The 23,377-nt window shown below is 39.7% G+C and overlaps 1 protein-coding gene across 2 annotated transcripts in view; it reads left to right on the top strand.

Annotated features, from left to right (window-relative positions):
* RASGRF2 (Ras protein specific guanine nucleotide releasing factor 2) overlaps nucleotides 1–23,377 on the top strand; it is a 248,493-nt gene that overhangs the window by 122,873 nt on the left and 102,243 nt on the right. For both annotated transcript variants that reach the window (XM_045074406.1, XM_045074405.1), the window contains exons 10-15: nucleotides 22–182; nucleotides 1,081–1,147; nucleotides 1,887–2,023; nucleotides 10,484–10,566; nucleotides 15,977–16,225; nucleotides 16,878–17,266. In XM_045074406.1, coding sequence (XP_044930341.1) covers nucleotides 22–182; nucleotides 1,081–1,147; nucleotides 1,887–2,023; nucleotides 10,484–10,566; nucleotides 15,977–16,225; nucleotides 16,878–17,266 — 1,086 coding nt within the window. The remainder of the gene's footprint in view (nucleotides 1–21; nucleotides 183–1,080; nucleotides 1,148–1,886; nucleotides 2,024–10,483; nucleotides 10,567–15,976; nucleotides 16,226–16,877; nucleotides 17,267–23,377) is intronic.

Below are 23,377 nucleotides of genomic sequence, written 5' to 3'. Positions count from 1 at the left end.
CTTCACTTTTGTGATCACCAGGTTCTCTTATTCAAGTACCTTCTGTTGAGAGGGGGAAACTTAGTAAAGTTCGCCTGGGTTCATTGTCTTTGAAAAAGGAAGGAGAAAGACAGTGCTTCTTATTTACAAAACACTTTTTAATTTGTACGAGAAGCTCAGGAGGAAAGCTCCATCTACTGAAGGTACGGGTTTACGTGACTATTCCACTTAATGTCCATGCCCTTGAAGGCGCAGAGGTTAATTTAATTATGGCTTCCCCATGCCTAGTATCCTAAAACCCACATTGTCACAGGTGCATAGTGAGACACTGTTCAGTTGCTAAGCTTGACATATACTTTGTTGTCAATTTTACCCCAAATTATAGAAATTTAAGTGTGTATTTTCATAAAGAAGTGCAATTAAAGACATCACCTGGAAAGAACGATTACTATTGAGCTACAAAAATCCTGTTAAGTCACTACAGTGTACTGATCTAATATTTGCTAACTGTTATTTTACCTTGCTTTATCAGCAAACCATGACCCATAGCCCACTGCCTGTTAATAAAGTTTTATTGTCACACAGCCATGTACTGGTGTTTACATATTGTCTGGCAGCTCCCATGCTTTTTAAAATGGCAGATTTGAGTAGCTGCAGTAGAGATCATATGGCTTGCAAAGCCTCAAAGATTTATTGTCTGGCTCCTTATAGGGAAATTTTGCCGATCTGTACCTTCTGTTGGTAGTGCCTGACTTCTTACCCGGCACCATGATGATGGCTTTCCACCACGTGCAGCGCTTCCTGGTGGGTGGGCTCAGTTGCGCTCACTCTCAAGGTGCCAACTGGTCTCCCACAGACCGACTTGCTCAATTTATAAAACACTGGCAGTGAGAGTGGGTTGAGGGAGAAGAATCATGAGGTTCAGTGAGTGTCATTACTTTTACACAACCAAATTTAGTTTTGGAATCTATGAAAAATTATTTCTGATGCAGAACTGTTGTGGTTTCTTCTGTGGCAGTTTGAATCAAAGGTTTATAAATCTGAGCTTCCCAACGTATGCAGGACTATCAGCCTCTTAATGAAAAATTGGTTTGTTTCCAGACAGGTGGGGTTCTCTCTCTCATAGAATGTACGTTGATTGAGGAGCCTGATGCGAGTGATGATGACTGTAAGTCACATTCTTTCTCTTAGAATTATGGTAGAATAGCAACGTCTTATAGCTAAGAACGGCTGTTGAGGAGACAGGGAAGATGTTGAGAATATGCTCCCTGAAGTCATTTCTCTCTCTTTTTTTTTTTTTTAAAGATTTTTATTTATTTATTTGACAGGCAGAGATCACAAGTAGGTAGAGAGGCAGGCAGACAGAGAGGGGGAGGCAGGCTCCCTGCTGAGCAGAGAGGCCGAGGTGGGGCTTGATCCCAGGACCTTGGGATCATGATCTGAGCTGAAGACAGAGGCTTAACCCACTGAGCCACCCAGGCGTCCCCCTGAATTCATTTCTACATGAAGAGCTCTGTTGAATTATTTAACCTGTGAACTTCGTAAAACCATCTTTGGGAGTTCATATTTTACTGAATTTGTCTCATTTTTCACTGGCAGACAGAGAAGAAAGGAATTGAACTGGAGAGAGTTTGAATTCTATATATTATGGAAATTTTTTTAAAAAGGAAAGAAAACAGGAAATGAGTAGGAGCCAGGGATCCTAGTCCTGAGGAACGGGCTGACTTTAGCTTCCTTATCTACTTCTGAGCTTAGTAAGGGGTTCTCCTTGCCCGAGAAGTACTATGTTGCTGAAATGAGATTCTGGATTTGAACACACATCGATCCTCTTACTAGAACTCTGTGAAAGTGGCTATCACTCGTATTTTTGTATTCACATCTAATTGTTTGCTTTGCATGTGTTGAAGCCAAAGGTTCTGGGCAAGTATTTGGACACCTGGATTTTAAAATAGTAGTGGAGCCTCCTGATTCTGCCCCTTTCACTGTAGTCTTGTTAGCACCTTCACGCCAGGAGAAAGCTGCCTGGATGAGCGACATAAGTCAGGTAAGCAAGTGGCATTTGCTGCAAGTTGTGTTGTTTTTTAATTTCACCACATAAGTTGGGGGGGCAGATTTTTAGTTATTTTGTTTTTATTAAAAAATTTAATTATTGTTGCTGTGGTATCTGCCATCACCTCTGTGTATCTTGTTAGCTGGGACCATTTGTTATTGTTGTTTGTTTTTCTTTGTAAGGTTGAAATTTTCCTGAAACGTGGCACTTGCTTGTTAATTCCTGGGCATTTTTGTACAGGCTGTAAGTGTGATCAGTTGTGTTAAAATTGCCCTATTAGTAATCAATTCTCCAGGGACCCCCCCCATTAGATCATCTTTGGCTTACTTATTCCTGAGGCAGGAAAATGGTGAGAGATACAAAAGCAGCTAATTTGTGAGAAGTCACAAATTAAAGAATCATATCAAAGAAGATAGACTGTCTGTAGGAAACCTGAAAATGAGCTTTCCTGTATTTTATATGGAGAGAAAGTAGGAAACAGATTTGTTTACTTTTCCTTGATCAACAATGCCCAGTGAAGGAATTGCTGCATGTATTCAGAAATTGAAATATGTCAAAACTAGTTGTGATTGGGCTTAGTTGTTCCTAAATTGAAGCTCCACATTAATTTTTACTCCATTAGCCAATATAGGAGAAAAATGTTCATGTAAGGCAAATATTAAAAGAAGACTTGGTCGTTATTTTCTGTTATTAACTCAAGGAAGATAGGGGCAAATGGATAAACCATATACTGTAGATTCAAATGCCTTCTTTTTTTCTGAAAAGCTCATAGTAATTTATATACAAATCTTAGGTAAAAATGTGAGTTTCTTCTGAGTGACTGAAAACTGAGGAACAATAGACAATGGAGGGCAAAATAATTTTTTATATGTCAAAAGAAATTTTATAAACTTAATCTCATTTGATCCTGACAATAGTATTCTGAAGGTAAAGAGAAGTATCAGCCCATTTCACAGGTGAGGAACCTGAGGTTTGGAAGGCTAAATATCCAAACTTACACAACTGCTTTGAGTCAGGAGTCAAACCTAATCCAGGGCTTTTATTAGCATTCTAAACATCCTCTACAGGAGTGCTGGATTTTTGCCTATATACCCCCAGGACTCCTCTGATGGTGAATAAATAGCTTGAAGAGAAGGCACCTCTTTTCTAGTCAAAAAAAGAAAAAAAATGTGGAATCTTCTGTATTTGCATAATTATATCTATGTGGTGATTTATTAAGCCTTTCATTAGCTCTGTGCTGAATGACTTAATACTTTAGGCTCTGTTTGTAATACATCTCTTCCCTTATGAAACTCTGCCTCAGTCACCGGTTCTATGAATGTATGTTGAGCAATCTGCATGTAGTGCCAGGTATCACGCGGGTATCAGGGATACAGTGATGATTCCTGGTCCCAAAGAGCTAGGCAGACCAATAGAAAAGAAAGGTCAGTGGACAACTTAATGCAACAAAATTTGGCAGGTGTTGTGAAGCTAAGATAAGTAGAAAGGATGGCGAGAAAAGGAGGAGGCAAAGGTGTTTTTCTAGCTGCTTCTAGCTTCTACCTCGTTGCACAACTGGGGCTACTAAGATACAGAATTGATAAAAGCCCCAAACCTTCATTAGCATGCGTGGAGAGGCATTTTTACGAAGAAAGGATCCTTGGGTGCTCCTTGTGTGCCTGGATGATCCCATAACTGTTTTTTTAAAGAAAGGGTACAATGCTTTGTCTGCCATAAGCATCCAAGTGGGTCTTCCCACTTAGGCTCCATCTTGAGGCAGAAGTATACATCTTCTTCATATTTTTACCTGAGTCTCTATGGCTAACATGTTAAATTCTTTAGACTGTATCTACAAGTGAACTGGAGAAAAAGGCTAACGGAAAGTTCTTTTTGAGTGACAATGATATAATTCATGAAATTACTATGTTTGTTGGAGCCTTGATGTTGTGTGGCTTTAACATATATTATTTCATTCATTCAACAAATATATTTATGCAGTGATAATATATGCCAGGCATTGCTTAGACACCTGTTATACATCATGAACAAAAGAGGTAACAACAACAAATTCTCTGACCTTTTGACCTTACATTCTAGCCAGAGGGATTTTGAAAATAAACAATAAATGTAATAAGTAAGTACCTACTGTTTTAGGCTAGAAGGGGATAGGACAGGGTAGGAAAGTTGGCACTACTGGGGGTAGGTGTGGGTCAGTACATTTTTTAAAGATTTTATCTATTTACCTGAGAGAGTGAGAGAGCAAGAGAGGGGAGAACCAGACTCCCTGCTGAGCACAGAGCCCGATGTAGGGCTCGATCCCAGGACCCTTAAATCATGACCCGAGCCGAAAGCAGTCGCTTAACCAGCTGAGCCACCCAGGTGCCCCCAGTACACTTTTTAAAACGGTGGTCCCCTCAGGTTGCAGGAGACCTCTAAACAGACCCTGTAGCCGGTGATGGAAATACCATGTAGATATGTGATGAAGGGAAAGTCATTTCAGAGAAAGGGAAGAGCCGTTGTGAAGACTCCGAAGTAGGAAGACACTGCCTATTTTGAGGAATAGCATGATGTCAGTGTGGTTGAAGTGGAAGGTATGAGAGGGAGAATAGGAAGAGAGGAAGTCAGGGAGGTAACAGAGGTCCAACCGGTGAGGGCCGGCGGGTGGGGTTGTGGGCCCTGGTATAAGCTTTAGCTTCTACTCTGATTCAGATGAAAAGCTCTTAAAGGGTTTGACAAAGGAATTTCATGATCTGACGTGAGTTTTAAAGGGATCGCCTTGCCCGCTGTGTTGCATGTAGAATGGGAGTGGAGGGCACGAGTGGCAGCAGGGAGCTGAAGGAGAAGCTGTTGGTGTAACCCAGCGAGAGTTCCTGAAGGCTCAGATCAGCATGGCAGGAATGGAACTGGAGATGAGGGTTGTGATTTTGGACTCATTTTGACGGGAGAGCCAACAGGGTTTTCTTAGGGCTTTTCCTTGGGGTGTGAGAGAAAAAGAAGAATCAAGGATATCTTCAGAGTTTTTGTCCTGAGCCACTGAAGAATGGAGTTGTCATTAACAGAGGTTTGCGGTGAATGTCAGAAGCTTACTTTAGGTCGGTTCAGTTTCGGAAGGCTGTTAGACACATTTGCATGGAGTTGTGATGTAAGAAACTTATTAATACTGAGTTGTTAAGTGAGCAGCAGTCCAGCATTTAGGGGAGAGGTTCAGGTGGGAGAGTCTGTGTCATTTAGGTTGTGTTTAAGGCTGTGAGAATAGTGAGAACACCTAGGGAGTTAAGTAGAGATAGAAATGAGAAAAGGGCCATGGACTGAATTAGGAGTCGTTGAGAACAGCAAGAGGCCTGAGAAGGTTCCACTAGTGTGGTAGGACAGCCCTGATGGTATGGTGTCTTGAAAGTCAAGTGAGGAAAATGTACCAAGAAGGACAGAGCGGTCACGTGTCTACTGCTACTAAGGGCTGAGTACAGTAGTGAGTGCTCTGAGGTTCTTAGCGATTTTGCCAGTGCAGGGTTTGATTAGTGGGTTGTAGGGACAGAGGGCTCCACTGTTGATTGAGCCCAGCCTGCCACCTAGCAGCCTGCATCTCAACTGGCTTTGTTCTCTGCGCAAAGCATTTTCGTTTTATGGGGGACATTATGCACTATACATACATTGATGGTTATTTGTCAGTCTCCCAGTGTGTCTGTGGACATATTCTTTATTAATAAGATGAGCTCACTGAATGCTGGAAAATGTACTGTTTAATATTTTATTATGTATATGTAAAAATGTGGACATAAAAAGGAGCTAAAAATACTGTCAACATTCAGCCCACCAAATTAATATTTATCAAAGTATTTCCACAGATAACGGTGGTAGAGTTGCCTGAGGGTTTTTGCAAACTTGCAGGTTCCTGAATCTAGGTTCCAGACAACATGCCCCTACCCAGGTCACTTTAGCATAATTAAAGAGGAGGACCTTTGCCCTGTAAATCAGTGGTTTCCCCTTCTAAAACCTCCACAGTCCTGCCATGCAGAAATAACTTTGCAGATTGCCTCCCAGTATACATATACATCCTTTTCATGTTTTACCTCATTTACATCTTCCTGTATTCCTGAGGATTCTTCATATTGGTGTCTTTGAGTGGCCACACACATGCATGTGCACATACACGTGCGCACACAGTATCACATTAATATACCACTTTTCCACCTTTTCCCCAATAGTTGGATATATTCCAGGTTTTAGCGTTAGTAAGTGTTGTGGTACTAAACATTGTTATACAGGGAGTTACTCTCCCTTTCAGGGTCCTATTGACATATCTTCTCTACAGAAAGTAAGGTTGGTGTAGAGCGTCTGGTAACTTCCATGACTTCATGATTCATGATTTGACAGACTGCCAAAGTGCAAGAAATCTGTGACTCATCATTTCACTACATCATCGGCAAAATATCTGTGCAACTTTTTTCTAAGTCCTGTGCCATTGTTGAGTTTTGTGGTATTTATCACATCTTCCTATCTTGTGGAAAAGTAGTGTGATTCTCTACTGATTTTAATTTATATTTCTATAATTATCAATGAGATTCATATTTTCTATCATTTCTCTTTCTTATCTGTTTAAGATAAGACATTGATTCATTGGCGCTATCCCTGCAGACTAGGAAAATAAACATTTTCCTTCAAGTCATATTATGAATATGTTCCCCATTACTTTGTCATTTTATTTTCGTCCCTCTATTTTGCTAGATCTTAATTTTTTTGTGACTTGATTTGAAGCCACCTGGCTAAATTACTGCACCATGCTACACTAATCACATATGACTCTTATTTAAAATAATAAAGTGGTATCTGAATATTGATACAATCCCAGTTTCATATAAAGAACTCAATACAAAAATTAAGACTGGTTTTGCCAGATCTCTTTCTCTGAAGCTGTAATTTTTAGAAGTAACAATTGCTTGAATGATTAATTACACCTTTAGTTACACCAGGAAGGCCATAATTAACTGTTGGCACCTCCAACAAAACGAACAAATAGCTAATGGTCTTGACCAATAATTCTTCCCTTTTCATCTATTTATAGGGAAAAATTTGAGGCTGAAGATTTGACCATTCATTTCAATATAGTGCATTCATTTACGCTTGTCTTCTTGTCATACATAATGGCGTACTAAACAGATTTTTCTGTAATTATGGGTATTAACTAAAATGCAGAATTGAAATTCACCTCTGAGCTTGGTTTGGGCAGATATGTGAAAATGCACACCTTGTATAGACAAACCTATGACACTCTCACATGCTTTCTCCCTTAAAATAGCTCCTCTGGAATCAATAGGGAATTTTTTACTTTAACATGAAAGGTAAATTAAAAGAGAAAAATGGAATCTAACCTTTCTTCCCACTACTTAGAAATGTTAGAAGGTAAAAAGGGTAGTGGTAGATCACAGTAGACAAGGGGCCTTTGAACAGGTATGGCCTCAAGCAAGATCCTCAGAAGACCTTGCTGGAGCTGTCATTCTCAGCAATTGTGTAAGGGCCATTTGCATCAAAATTACCTGGGGCTACTTTGAATATGCATGTTATTCTATTAACTCTATCCATTTCTTTTTTAAAGAAAGATTTATTTACTTATTTATTTGAGAGAGAGAGCTCCAGATGGTAGAGGGTCAGAGGGAGAAGCAGGAGCAGGGAGCCCTGATGTGGGACTGAGTCCTGGGATTCCAGGATCATGACCTGGGCTGAAGGCAGTCGCTTATCCAACTGAGTCACCCAGGTGCCCTAATTCTATTAATTTCAAGGTTTACTATAATTCACATAAATTCAACATATGCTTAAAGATCTGTGACACCTTGCTTATTGTGGTCCTTCTTGAATGAGTGAGCTGCATATATTTTCCCAGGGCTCAGTCCGAAATTATTTCCCCAACATAACTAGAAGACAGGCTTATATGGTCCTGAGTATATATACCATGCGTTCCAATATAAATATATTCATACACTGATCATTATAGTGTGACTTTTTTATAGAAGAGAACCCTTTCTCCAGTGCAGTATCATTGAAAGTCCCTAATGGAAGTGAGATACAAAAGGAATACTCTTATTGAAGTAGAGCTAGTGACCCAGAGCCCCCAAGAGTTCTGTTTGTCTACCCATGTTGTCACTGGGGCCTGTCTGAGGAGCCTCTTGGAAATAAGAATTTTTATTATGTAGCCTTTGAGCTATGGTTCAGATTGCACGTAGGTTTTGATTTCCTGAAACTTGAACGTAAGTGAAAAATTTTTTTCTGTTGAAAATAATTTTAATGTTTCATACAGTAAATCAGGAAGAGTTATGAATGAGCTTTGACACTGTATAATGAAATGGTCAAAAGTAATCACATAAATATCTTTTGGACCTAAAATATTTCTCTCAAGTTCCAATTCCGAAAGTGCAGAGGACTGAGCTGATTTAGATCCCCTCTAGTTACAAAAACAGAAATGTTTAACATATGAAATCAGGATAATAAAAAATTTTTAATACACTGGTGATATTTACAGATTGGTGATATTTTACAGAAATCTCTAGTTGTCAGAAATACTGAAGAAACTTAAAGTTAGAGCAGAAACCTTATAAGCTGATGACCTAGAGACCTAGGAGTGATTTTAGGTTGAGTATTGGTTCCAAGCCCGAGAGGTTTTAACTAAGGGGACTGAGGTAGCCTTGGGCCCCTTAAACCAATTAAGCTGCCTGTTTTAAGCCTGGATATTGGAAGGGTATCCCTTCTGTGAGATAAGAACTCAAAAAACTCTTCCCATTAGCCCCAAAAAGAAATAAGGAAGTTCGTCTTTATCTTGGGTTCTGATTTTTTAGAAAAATTCTCCTTTGAAAGAAATGAATGTGTTTCTGGCTTATGGATTTGAAATTTAAATGCATAATATTCACATGGTGTGAAAAATCCAAAGCAAGGAATTAACATAAAAGCAAATCTGGGGACTGTTGAAATCCCAAGACTGCTTGGTAGAAGCAAACACAAAAGTCCCTCTGTTAGCAACACTTTACAATTCAGGCCTCTTGATAGTGTGTTCAAAATAAAAAAATTACAAATCTTATAAGTAACTTACCTATCATGAAAGAGTCAGAAGACACAGTGAACAGCAGAATTAATATTGTTAGAACTTCAGATAATAGGGTGACAACTTGGAAAAGACTGTAAAGTAAGAATGTTTAAAATATATTAAAGCCAGAAAGAGAGAGGAAGGAAGGACAGAAGGGAAGGAGGCAGGAAGAAAAAGGAAAACATTATTATGTAAAAAGGACCAGGTCGATGTGTCAAAGAACCAAACAGAAAATCTAGACATAGAAACTATAATCCTAAACCATCCTAAAGCTCTTGTTTGTGTAACTATGCCATTTGCTTAAAATGTTAAAGGAAACTAAAGGAATATCGTTCATTTTCCACATTTCTCACCAACTACCATCTCTGCCCTCTGACTTCCCGCGTTGGTGACTCAAGCGGCATCCTTATTGTGCTTTAGAAACATTGAGAATGAATAGAAGGCCACTGGGGTAAAGACTCACTTATCCTGTCTCTCTCCCTGTCCGTGTGTGAGTCCTATCCCCGTACAACACTCTTCCCCATGCCCCTCACCCTCCACCAATCAACCTCTTCACACCACTTAATTGCAGTTATAAATCACTACACAGTATCCTAGTAACTGGACATAAGTTTTGATTTTTAAAATGGCTTAAATCTTTTTTCATGTTCTGTTTTGTTCAAAGGGAAGTTGTGTAATTCAAAACAAATCCTTCTCTAACCCTTCTTTAATTGCAAAGGGAATTTTTAACTTGATAAGGCATAAGTAAATAAGGCAGTGGAAATTAGCAAATGTTCTTGAATTTTCCTCCTAAAAAGAAAAGAGAAAAAAGATGGACAGGGCTTAATGCATTCCAGAAGCAGGAGAAATTACACAATGTATCCTCATCAAATCAACATGGCACCAATAGAGACTGCTAGAGAAGCTAGGCAAGAGTGAGGATGTGTTGGCAAAAGAAACACCTTAGAAGCAGGCATAGAGCTTACTTGTGAGACAGAAGATGAGTTCCGCTCAAGAAAGCCATCATGTCTGCTCAGCCTGCCCAAGACCACCCTCAGGCAGAGAATGAATACAGCAGAGGCAATTACCGTCAGAAGATATAAACCTCTCAACTGGGCAGCCACTGGCAGAGAATTGTGATGATGTGACTTTGGGGCCAGAGTCCTTAGGCAGTACAATCCAGGAGAACAGCTCTTATATCTCTCCTCAGGTGTTTGCCAGGTGTACAGTTTGGGTATCTGGGTACTGCATCTGTTTGTTAACGTATAATGTTTATATGCTGCTGAGTGTGTGTGTGTATGTGTGTCTGTGTACAGACAGAATGAGAAACTCAGCTTGTTTTTGTGGTTGTAGACAATTCTGAGACTCTATGATCTGCCTAGGTTTTCATGTGGGTTGAAATTGTTTGTTTTTTAATTTCACAGTGTGTGGACAATATACGGTGTAATGGTTTAATGACTATAGTATTTGAAGAGAATTCCAAAGTTACTGTGCCACATATGATTAAGTAAGTGTAATAATCCTTTCCCTTACATTTTAATCAAGTCAAATCGGTAGAGAACATAACGCCCTGCATAAAATATTGCTTCAATAGGATTCTGCTTCATTTTTGTGATGTTTCTTGATAGTAATGTGATAATTCATGGTATGCTATTATAAATAATACAATCAAAATGGTTTTTCAGATCATGTTTATTGATTCATAGCCTAGAAAAATGTTTTTCATACTCTTACATATGCTTTCATTCAGGGCAAAAGCCTACTGAGATTTTCAAGTTCAATATGAAAAGCTGTGACAGCCAGATATACCCAGGGTCAGGGTCTGGGTCAAAATATGGCATATTCTTCTGGCATCTTCCCAGTGGATATGAATTGTATTACTCAGATTTGGTTATAGAAATATATTTAGATTTCAAAGACACGTGACATGAATCAGTTGGCCTTCCCATGTATATATGTAGGGTACCATCTACCATGCCTACGTGTGGATTTGCCCAAGTCTGTCATCATGCTCTTGCTCTATTTTGTTAACAAAACATATCCTATAATTTAAAGTGGCCAATAGGGAAATGGTAGTTTTCAGTGAGAAATTATATCATTAACTATGTGCCATTGCTTTCTGTATTAATGCTTTTGTCTCTACATACTTTTTCAGTTATAAATTCCGAAGTGGTTTCAGGAGTATTTTGAGATAACCAAATTGTTCCCTGTTCTCATTTTTGTTTGTTTGTTTTTTTGGTTTTTTTGCAATTCAAATTCTAAGAATAAAATGTATTTTTGAGAGCAGTCCTGTTATATCTTTTTTAAAAAGTTACATGAAACTAAGAAAATATTTGTCTTCTATGCATTTTTAATGTGGATTTTTTTTTTTTTTTTAGATCTGAGCTATTTGTGCCAAGGCAATAAATAACATTAATTTTCCTCTTCTGATAGGAAATCAGTGCTCTTAGCACCATCCCAGTAGTACAGCTTTTAGAACTTATTATTGTATCAGATGAAGGCAAAGTACATTGTACTAGTACTGTAATTACTACAGAAAAATATAAAATGGGGCACCTGGGTGGCTCAGTGGGTTAAGCCTCTGCCTTTGGCTCAGGTCATGATTTCAGGGTGCTGGGATTGAGCCCTGCATCGGGCTCTCCGCTCAGCGGGGAGCCTGCTTCCTCCTCTCTCTCTGCCTGCCTCTCTGCCTATTTGTGATTTCTCTCTCTGTCCAATAAATAAATAAAATCTTAAAAAAAAAAAAAGAAAAATATAAACTGAGAAAGAATAACAGTATTTTAAATTACCGGTCAAATTTAAAAACATTTTAGGTAGAATTGTTTTAAGGCTCTAGGGCGTAGATTCCTTTAGCATTCAGTTTTTTTGTTTTTGACTTAGTCTAGTTTTTTTTTTAAACCATATTAGTTAAAAATGTATGATATTAAGATTAAGACCAGGTATGCAGTATTCAACCAAGAGGTCCAAATTGTGACTTAATTTTTAAATTCGCATCATTAGCTTAGAGTTAGTTTAATTTTCTACCATAGGATTATTATTTTAATATTTCACAAAATAGCTTGTGTTACTTTTATTCATTTTTTAAAAGTAGTTTCTTGAAGGCTAGACAGCCATGAAAGTCCCAACCGCTTTAGAATGAGAATATGTAAATTGGACATTGCAGCTAAGTTATAAGCTCCTAAACCCTAGAGCTACTTTACATATGCTGTCCATATACTTTGTTGACTTTAAAAATGAATAAAGATACAAACTTTAATTTCATGCCTAACTGGTTATGGCTGACACTCAGAGGCATCTTCTGTCACCTATGATGTCCGTTTGACAATGTCCATGTCCAGCCTTTCATGTGTAACTGCCTCACACGCAGACCGCGACTTTCCTCTTTTGGGAGCACAGATGAGAGGAACCGCTCTCCTCCTAGGACAGAATCCTGTATCTCGGGCTGTAAAGATTTTTGATTAGAGTCACGCATATTTTGATGCCCATCTAGCCTATTCTGAATGTACACCTGAGGCAGAGTAAAGTCTCACATATTTCTTCATTCCACTTTCCTCAGCCTTACTGAGCCTGATTATCCTCAGTCAGAGGAAAGGGGATAATTTGACAGTCTCTCTTCCTTCTGATAGTTCCCCCTGTGGACCTATTCTAAATTCTGTATGAGCTCCTCCCTGTGCATCTCCTTGGCCACATACCATGAAAAAAAAAAAGACAACGTTTTTTTCCCCTCATTGAGTCTTATTACTGACATGGTGTCACTGTGGAGGCACTCACTTCTGTTTAAAACTTAATTATAATAGGTGATTTGGGTTTCATGTCTCAAGATTACTTTTTTAAGTTCGCCAAAAAAGGAGTTGTTATTGTCACAGGAGGCTTAAGTAATGCATTGTATCTCACTTGAGAGCCCCTTAGGAAATAAACACTCCGTTCAGTGTAATAAAAGAAAATTAAATAATTTCATCATATTTAATTTATTTTCTTAAAAGGAAAATCATAATTCTGAAGGACAGTGGTATCATTAGTCATTTTTATTTTAATTTAATGTTGCCACAACATAGTTTTTTCTTCCAGTGTTGTTGCTGTTTTTTAAGTAAGCTCCATGCCCGACGTGGGGCTAGAACTTATGACCCTGAGATTAAGAGTTGCATGTTCTGCCAACTGAGCCAGCCAGGCACCCCATTTCTTCAAGTGTTTTGAGTAAAGTAATTAGAGTCAAAGCTGCAAAGCTCAGAACCACTATTAGAATGCAAAATTATGATATTTATTAGGTGAAAATTCCCTTTTAAGTGATGCTTCCATTTTAGGATAGGGTAGGGTAAGGGTTGCTTCCTTTTGATAATAGTCAACCCCACCTTTCTTAGAGAACGGAGATTTTTAAAGGGAAAATGATGGGGGAGAAAGTGATTACCTTGATCATCCATCTTCTGGACAGACTGATTGATTCATGAAAGTTCTTAAGGTCTTTCTCCTAATAAGAAAATTAAGGACCCTAAGAGTAAAGTTGATTAAGGGTCACATAGTGAGTGGGGAAAAAAGAGCCCCATGCCATTTTCAAGGATCTCAAAAGATGCTCTTGTGTATTTTCGAGATCAATAAAGTGGCTAAAACTAACGGGCCACCCTTAGTTCCTCAGCAGGGGTAAGCTGCTCATTTAAAATGCTCTTTTGAGCCTGCAAATGAAGTACTTCTGCCTGCACCCCGCATGGGTTGGGGTGGGAAGTTTCCAAGAGCAAGCTAAGAAAGTTATTGATTCCTTTTTATTTTTAAGAAAATAAATATATAATTTAAAATCCCTCAAAGTGCTGAAGGGGCTAATTCAGGGCACTCACAAAAAGCGAGCTGATTCTAAGCAAGCAGTTGCCTTACTGAACATTCCTAGCCCCGCAGTATGTCCTTTGATCAGTTGGTGAAATCCTGGACTTCACTGATGGCCTGTTCTGAGGTAACTGCAGTGGAGGGGAACAAGGGATCTCAGAAGAGAATGCGAAAGCCCTGGGCAGTCCTAACGAAGGTGTGCATTTCTTTGAGCCCTATTTGAATTCAGCCTCTGCTTCCAGGCATCTCCCCTTACAAGCTTTGCCTCTCTGCTGGCCTCCTTTGGCCTTTCGAACAAATGTGCAAGTGAGGGCTGCTGTGTGAACCTTCCCGCTAGTGTGCTCATCCACCTGGGATGGCTGCTCAGGCCCCCAGGGAATCCAGGTGGGTGAAGGAGCAGCCAGATGGGAGGTTTTACAGAATGAGAAAACGCAGAACACTGCAGGAAGTGGGGAGTCGGGGGGCAATGGTGGTTACTGTTCATGGGTAATCTCTTCCATTACTTTTTTTTTTTTTTGAGGATTTTATTTATTTACTTGTCAGAGAGAGAGAGAGAGTCAGTGAGAGGAGAAACACAAGCAGGGGGAGTGGGAGAGGGAGAAGCAGGCTTCCCGCCAACAGGGAGCCTGATGCGGGGCTCAATCCCAGGACCCTGGGATCATGACCTGAACCGAAGGCAGAAACTTAACAACTGAGCCACCCAGGCATCCATTATTACTTTTTTTTAAATGAAGATATTTCAAACACTATAAAGTATTGCAAAATAATGAAGACATAACATTTCACACAATTTGTGGATTAAACTGTACTAATAAAACAGATAGACTTAAACTCATTAATGAGCCAGGAAGAATGAAGTGAATTAAGCATTCAGTTGAAGAAGTTAGAAAAAGAATGACAAACTGTAAGAAAGTGTGGGAAGAAAATAAGACAAGTACAGAAACAAATATGTTAAAATATAGAAGAACCGTAGAATTGTTCAAAGAGCCAGCTCTAAAGGGAAAAAAATACCTAATAACATAACCTCTTGGTCAGTTTAGTTAAAATAGTTAAAAAAAAAAAAAAAAGATGGGGTGGGGGAACAATTGCACAAAATTAGAAGTGAGGGAAAAAATAACCACAGATACAGCAGGGATATCTGTAGCTCCCTCTCCCCTCTACCCATCTGTGAGAAAAACATCACCCATTACTTATTAAGCATACTTCTGACATGCTGATTTAAGGGCATAAGCAATGGCCCTCCTAAAGAGGACATTTGGTTTCTTTTCTCTAATAAAACGATTGAACTAGACAGAGAGAAGTGCAGGACAGCAGAAATGTCCCACCCCAAACATGCTACTTAGGCATATTGATTGAACTATAAGCACTTGAAAAACAGCAAATGCAGGGAGAAACGCTCTCTGAACTCCTTTTATTTGCCTAAAGACAGATCCTCCAAAAGGCACTCAGACGTCATAAATCCCCTCCCTGAGAATTTCATCAACCAGGGAGGATTGAATTTATTGTTCGGGAAAAGACTAGAATTCAACCCCTCACCCAAACGAGCTGTCCCAAATTATCATACCTCCTATCTAGTCTCCTAAGGGTCCATTCCTCTTTCCTAAAAATCATTTTCTCTTCTCTAAGAGGCCTACCCACCTCACCTCCCACCCATTTTCCCTCTTAAGATGGTATTTAAGCCTGAATTCTAAGCTACCTCTGGGAGTTTCTTATTTTTCCCTGTGTATCTCCCATGTGTACCTGAGGTATACATGTTAATAAACTTCTGTTTGTTTTTCTCTTCCTAACCTGTCTTCTAAGAGTCTCATCCAAGAACTCAGAAAGTTAGAGGGAAAATAATTTTCTTCCCCTACAGAAGGAATCCACAGAGTGAAATGAATTATTCTTACCTTCTTCACAATTAATTCTGACCTTCCTAAATTATAATAATGTAGATGTTGTTTTTATAACCCTGCCTTCTTGCGTGTAATAAGTCATTTCAACATCTTTTATCAAATATAATGGGAAGTTCTCATACAAGTTTGTGTCTCTGAATACTGAAATACTCAGTGGTGGAGAGGAAGCCATGCCCCGGTATTGTTCTCATGTTCCTGCTTTGTGTGTAGGTCTGATGCCCGTCTTCATAAAGATGACACTGACATTTGCTTCAGTAAAACCCTCAACTCCTGCAAAGTGCCCCAGATCCGCTATGCCAGTGTGGAGCGCCTCCTGGAGCGGCTGACAGACTTGCGATTTCTTAGTATTGATTTCCTCAACACCTTTCTGCACACCTATCGTATTTTCACTACGGCAGCTGTGGTGCTGGCAAAACTTTCCGATATATACAAGAGGCCTTTTACCTCCATCCCTGTCAGGTAGGCTCTAGACTTGCCTGTCATGGAAGTTGGCCCCCCCTGGTGCCTGAGTCTCCATGCAGCTGAGCAGACATTCAGTAGAGCTGCTCCTACAGGATTGGCTCACCTGGGAACTTGGCCTGCCTGTAGAGGGGTGGGGGGTAGAGTTCACAGATGGTTCCCATGGAAGAAGTTGAGAACTCTAGAGTCCCCAACTCATTGCTTCCTCCGTGATTATTTGGAAGCTAACTATTGTCTTAGGCTTTCTTTCTTTCTTTCTTTCTTTCTTTTTTTTTTTTTTTAACAGTTGTGCTTTTCAAACTTGAACGTATATTAAGAATCACCCAGGGGTCTTGTTAAATTGCAGACTGTGATTTAGCATATCTGGAGTGGAGCCTGAGTTCTGCATTTCTGACAGGCTCCCCAGAGATACCAATGCTACTGGTCTTTGGGTCACAGTCGAGTAAGCAAGGGATTAGACAAGGCCTGAAAATTGTCTGTATTCCTTCAGCAAATGTGTGGTATATAGGTAACATTAAAATGAAGGAAATTCAGCAACGAAAGTGTGATGATATTGTGGCCTTTTAATGTAGGGAGCATGTTCTGAATGATAATCAGGGGAATAGTCTTTACTTGGCTATCATCTGTCAATAGCTTCTGCTCTTATTTTTAGGTCATTAGAATTGTTTTTTGCTACCAGCCAGAACAATAGAGGTGAACATTTGGTGGATGGCAAATCCCCACGCTTGTGTCGCAAATTCTCTTCCCCACCACCACTGGCTGTGTCCAGGACGTCCTCCCCAGTGAGGGCCAGAAAGCTGTCCTTGACTTCTCCGTTGAACTCAAGGATAGGAGCTTTGGACCTGACCACCTGCTCAGCATCCAGCAGTCCTACCACCACCCACAGCCCTGCTGCCTCCCCACCACCGCACCCTGGCAAAGTACCATTGGATCTCAGCAGAGGCCTTCCTTCTCCAGAACAAAGCCCGGGATCTATAGAGGAGTCTCTAGATAACCCCCGCATGGATCTGTGTAACAAGCTAAAACGAAGTATTCAAAGAGGTATTATCCACCTGCCACACCCTGTGTTTGCTGGCCACCTGCTTCCCCACCATTCCTTCTGGAACCCTAGATCCCTTTCTTTACAGCTTTCCTACTCCTCTGTTGAAAGTAGAATGAATACAATGGCTAGTTAGAAGGGGCAGTGCCTGTAGGTCACTCTAGCCTATGTGCAAAGGAGGGCAAAGTTAGCTGTCCTGGGGTCTTCTACAGTAAAAGTCTAATTGTAGTCAGCTGTGTATGGAAGAACAGCATTATCTGAACGGTATTACTGGAAGGTTCTTCATGGGATTTGGTTAAGGCTGGTTGGGTAATGATACTTGATACTTTGGTTAAGGCTTGGTTGGGTAATGATACTCGCCTGATGAGGATGACCCAGCCTGGAAGCATTAAGATGGCTTCTTCAGTTTGGTTACCGAGGCAGTGCTTCATATTACAACAGAGATAGAGGGGGAAAAAATGAAATTCGAGATGGTGTTCATTGTCCATAAAGCCAAAATGTTTTTTTAAAAAAAAGATGAATTAGATTATGTTTTCCTGATTAAATTCTCTGATTTTCTGTGGCACTTAGATTAAAATCTGTTTTCCCTCACAAGACCTTAAGATACCATGAGACTTAGATCTTGTCTATCCTTCTAGCCCCTGTTTCCATCATGCCCCTCACCCTGCCTAATAGATGCTGTGATAGGGATTGCATTTTTTAATCTCAGAAATAGCTCAGACATTTCTGCCTCAGGGCCTTTGTACTAGTTGTTCCTCTTGCCTGGACGTGTAAGTTCCATAAGATCAGCAACATTGTCTGTCTTGTTCATCTCTGTACTCTCTGTGCCTTGGCTAGTGCCTGGCAGGTGGTTAATTTTTGTTAAATGAGTGAATCAAACAAAACATTCCATTAACTAAGCAAGGATCTTATGTCCTGTCTAACTTGCCTTTTGCAGCTCAGTACAGAGTAGGGGTTATAGGAGGTGACTTTTGTTGCTTTAATAATGTTTCTGTGGTGAAAATAAAAAGGTTTCATAGCAAAATTAGCAAAGAGCTTTTTTTTTTTTTTTGCTGTATAACTGATTTATTTATTGATGACATAAAAAATATTGGGTATTCAATCAAAGTGTCCAAATTCCAAGGGCAATCACCCAGATGGAAGCAGAGAACCTTGCTTCTCTACCTGTTGAAGCGTCTAGCTTCACATAATTTAAAAATAAGCCTCCTGGCTGAAGAACTTAATGGAATTTTAACTGGATGGTTGCCATCATCAAAAGTAGCACCCTTTTAAACAAGAAATGCCTTAAATTGACAAGTTAGCAACTAAGGAGGAGGAAAGGAGGAAGATAATTAAAAAGTCATTAGAGGGCGCCTGGGTGGCTCAGTGGGTTAAGCCGCTGCCTTCGGCTCAGGTCGTGATCTCAGGGTCCTGGGATCGAGTCCCGCATCGGGCTCTCTGCTCGGCAGGGAGTCTGCTTCCCTTCCTCTCTCTCTGCCTGCCTCTCCGTCTACTTGTGATTTCTCTCTGTCAAATAAATAAATAAAATCTTTAAAAAAAAAAAAAAGTCATTAGAACAACAAGCTGTAGTAGAATCGTGATGGATTCTCAGGAATGATGAGGCAGCATGCAAGCTGACAAGTACATTTGGTGTTCCATCCAGCATCAGCCTGGGAACCTCTGTGGAAAGAGTGACTTAGGGAAGCTTATCACAGACCTCCCCCGTGGGGCAGGGTGCCCTGGGAAACACAGAAATTTCCCAGAATATGGGAAGATCTGTTCCCTCCTTTAATTGGAGTGTAATGAATAGAAGTCTGGGTCTAAGTCTGGATTCTTGTGTTATTTTGAGTTAGGAGAGTTTTAAGAGTAAGCATGTTAGTGTCAGACATTCATGGCTTTGAGGTTGGTCTGAACTCATGTCATGGTTCTAGAGGTCCTCAGTCAAGCTGCCCATTGCCCATCATGGCTAATTCTTCCTCTTAACTTGTTGCAGATTTTGACATTGCTCACCAAGTTCCCTGGTTCTGGTCTTCAACACCCAAGCCCAGAGTATGTAGTAATGGTCTAATGTCATATAAAACCTGTTTGCCCTACTATCTGGGATGGAGGTGTGGCTACTGGTAGGAATCAGTAGCTATTCCCCCTCGTTCAAGTTAGACTCAGGGAGACCAAAAAAAAAAAAAAGAGAGAGAGAGAGAGAAAGAACTGGATTAAGCTCCAAAGGACACTGACAAAGTCTGCTAGAGACTGGTTGGTGCAGATGTTGGACTGATGTGCAATCATTGTGGTCACAGCTCTTGACAACTGGAGAGCTTGTCATGTGTCAGCATTAATCATTTATGACTGGCAGCCAAAGATGGAGAAAACCTATGAATAATGGTGTGGTGAAAATATTGGGTTCTCAGGGGCACCTGTGTGGCTCAGTTGGTTGAACATCCAACTCTTAGTTTCTCAGCTCAGGTCATGTTCTCTGGGTTGTTGAGAGTTGCACACTTAACCAACTGAGCCACCCAGGTGTCCCTGTACATTGATTTTATATCCTGCGACTTTGGTGAATTTATGTATCAGTTCTAGCAATGTTTTGGTAGGCTGTTTTGGGTCTTCTATGTAGACTACCATGTCTGCAAATAGTGAAAGTTTGACCTTTTCCTTGCTGATTTGAGTGCTTATTATTTCTTTTTGTTGTCTGATTGCTGAGGTTAAGACTTCTAGTACTATGTTAAATAGTAATGGTGAGAGTGAACATACCTGTCTTTTTCCTAACTGAAGAGGAAAAAGCTCTGTTTTTTTCCTGTTGAGGAAGATATTAGCTGTGGGTCTTTCATATATGGCCTATATGATGTTAAGATATGTTCCATCTATACCTACTTCATTGAAAGTTTTTATCAAGAATGGGTGCTGTATTTTGTCAAATACATTTTTTGCCTCTACTGAGAGATCATATGGTTCTTATCCTTTCTTTTATTAATGTGGTGTATCACTTTGATTGATTTGTGAATATTGAACCACCCTTCAGCCCAAAAATAAATCCCACTTGATCGAAGTGAATAATTCTTTTAATGTACCATTGGATTCAATTTGCTAGTATCTTGTTGAGAATTTTTGCATCTGTGTTCTTCATGGATATTGACCTGTAATTCTCCTTTTTGTAGGGTCTTTGTCTGATTTTGGAATCAAGGCAATGCTGGACTTGTAGAATGAATTTGAAGGTTTTCTTTCCATTTCCATTTTTTGGAACAGTTTGAGAAGAATAGTTATTAACTCTTTAAATGTCTGGTAGAATTCTCTAGAGAAGCCATCTGGCCCTGGACTCTTGTCTGTTGGGAGATTTTTGATTATTGATTCAATTTCTTTACTGGTTTTGGGTCTGTTTAGGTTTTATATTTCTTCCTGTTTCAGTTTTGCTAGTTTATATGTCTCTAGGAATTTGTCCATTTCTTCCAGATTGCCTAGTTTGCTGGCATATAATTTTTCATAATATTCTCTTATAATTATTTGTATTTCTGTGGCATTTGTTGTGACCTCTCTTCTTTCTTTCCTGATTTTATTTATTTGGGTCCTTTCTCATTTTTTTTTTGATAAGTCTGGTTAGAGATTAATTAATTTTATTGATACTTTCAAAGAACCAGTTCTTAGTTTTGTTAATCTGTTCTACAGTTTTTCTTCCCCCTTTAGTTCTCTATCATTTATTTCTTCTCTAATCTTTATTATTTCCCTTCTTCTACTGGCTTTATGTTTTATTTTCTGTTCTTTTTCTAGCTCCTTCAGGGGTAAAGTTAGGCTGTGTATTTAAGACTTTTCTAGCTTTTTGAGGTAGGACTGCATTTGCTATATCTCAAAGGTTTGGGACTGTTATGTTTTTATTTTCATTTGCTTCCATGTACCTTTTTCATTTATTCTTTAATGTCCTGGTTATCCCATTCATTCTTTACTAAGATGTTCTTTAACCTCCATGTATTTGTGATCTTTCCAAATTTTTTTGTTGTGGTTGACTTCAAGTTTCATTGTTGTGATTGAAAATATGCATGCTACAATCTCAATCTTTTTGTATGTGTTGAGGGCTGATTTGTGACCCAGTGTGTGATCTATTTGGGAGAATGTCCCATGTGCACTCAAAAAGAATGTCTATTCTTCTGCTTTAGGATGAAATGCTCTGACTATATCTGTTAAATCCATCTGGTCCAGTGTGTTGTTCAAAGCCATTGTTACCTTGTTGATCTTTTGCTGAGATGACCTATTCATTGCTATAGGTAGGGTGTTAAAATCCCCTACTATTATTGTATTGTTATCAATGTGTTTCTTTATATTTGTTATTCATTGATTCATATATTTAGGTGTTCCCAAGTTGGGGGCATAAATATTTACAATTGTTAGGTCTTTTTAATGGACAGACCCCTTAATTATGATAATGCCCTTCTTCATCTCTTGTGACAGTCTTTGATTTAAAATCTAGTTTGATATAAATATGGGTGCTCTGGCTTTCTTTTGATGTGCATTAGCATGATAGATGGTTCTCCATCCCCTTTACATCTTTATTTCTTTTCCCTTTCTGTAGCTGTTTTCTGATTATTTTTAATGTATTTACTTGCCATCCTGTTTCTATTTGTTCCTAACAAGTAGTTAAGATGGTAGTTCAAACAGGAACATGGAACAGCTGGATTAAAAGTAAAATGAATAAGGAAATCAGGTAATGGAGAAAAACTGTATGAGGCCAAGGGTATGGGTAGTGAACAGTGAACACAACACTGTGTGGTCTTCTGTAGTTCCTAGAGCCGCCCTGATTTGGGTTCTGAAAATAATCAATTCTGTGATTCATATGAAACCTAAGAAGATATTGGTGTACAGGCATATCTTTTCTTCCTACTGGGATTTGAGAACAATTTATCCCATGAATTCATAAAGGAAGTGCTGTGAGTAGAATGCTCAGAATTAACACTGGAGACTGGGGAGCTCTGTGGCATTTTTCTGAAGAGGTGAAACAGGAATCATAAATTTTTCTTTTATTTTGCATTGGTAAATGGGTAATACTGGTCATGAATAGGCCTAAGAAAGTCATGGATAAAGCACTTTTCTTCAGCATCAGTCTGACAGGTTCTGTGTGTATGTGTATACATGATGTCTGTAGGAGCCAAGAGTGCTGCTGTGTTAACTCTGTTGTCTAGTCTTGAAAATTCTAATTGGCAAAGAAAAGGGAGACACTGATCTGTCTTTAATTTGAAAGATGTTTGCATGTGCTTTGCATAATGTTAACACTTAAAACAGTTGGCAAACTTGAATAAGAATTCTATGCCAACAGTTTATACATTTTTGGCTTTTCACTTCAGGATACAACTCTGTACAACCTCATTATGTAATACCGGCTTCCTCCATTAGGTCCCTCCTGAGGCCAGAGGTTTCTCTCACTGTTGACCTGCTAGACAGTTTCAGGGCACACCATGTGAAAAATGCTAGTCACCTTTGTCCCGTTTTATTGCCACTGCACTGCTAATGCCAGGCTTGCAATATTTCCTGGCAAGAAAACTTCAAATGACATAAATAGGAGGAAGAGAAACAGGAGCTATCTCACCGAGTGAGCAAAAAGATGAACTTGGAGGGAAAAGAAAGACCCTTAATTCCCTGACCCCATCCAATCTCCCTGGTCTCCCCTATCTGCCCCAGGCTTGTTTTATTCATTAGGCCCTCCTTTCTTCCTAGCAGGCAGGTCCCACCTTCTTCCACCCTGGATTTTCCTTAGAAGTGCACATTTTAGCCCAGCTCACTTCCGTATGCCCACCCAATGGTGAGCTCTCCACAAAAATCCAGCCAGTGGGCAGGCAAGCAAGGGAAGGCACAGGTCCGCTGCCTGTATTGGGGTCTCTCACCACACCTGCCAACGTGCCCTCGGGTCCCTGCTGTACAAGCCAGCCTAAGTGTTGCTGCATAGCCTGCATCACCGGTGTCTGTTTCTGTGTTCTTAGCTTGAAAATTGCCTGCCTGTGGGCTGAAAGTGCTCCCAATTTTAGCATTTGTTTTGAGCCCACATCTGCCTACTCGTCCTGAAAGCAAAGCTGTTTGCATGGAACTTGATTGAAAGCGAACATGCCAGAAGGAAATGCTGCTTGTCCCCTACCCTGCTGGCAGGGTTTCTTCTCTCT

The sequence above is a fragment of the Mustela putorius genome, unplaced genomic scaffold (genome assembly GCF_011764305.1).
Source record: "Mustela putorius furo isolate JIRA1106 unplaced genomic scaffold, ASM1176430v1.1 tig00537350_pilon_pilon_pilon, whole genome shotgun sequence".
NCBI lineage: Eukaryota > Metazoa > Chordata > Mammalia > Carnivora > Mustelidae > Mustela > Mustela putorius.
Note: the sequence above shows the minus strand (reverse complement) of the source record. Positions and strands in the feature narration are given on the sequence as shown.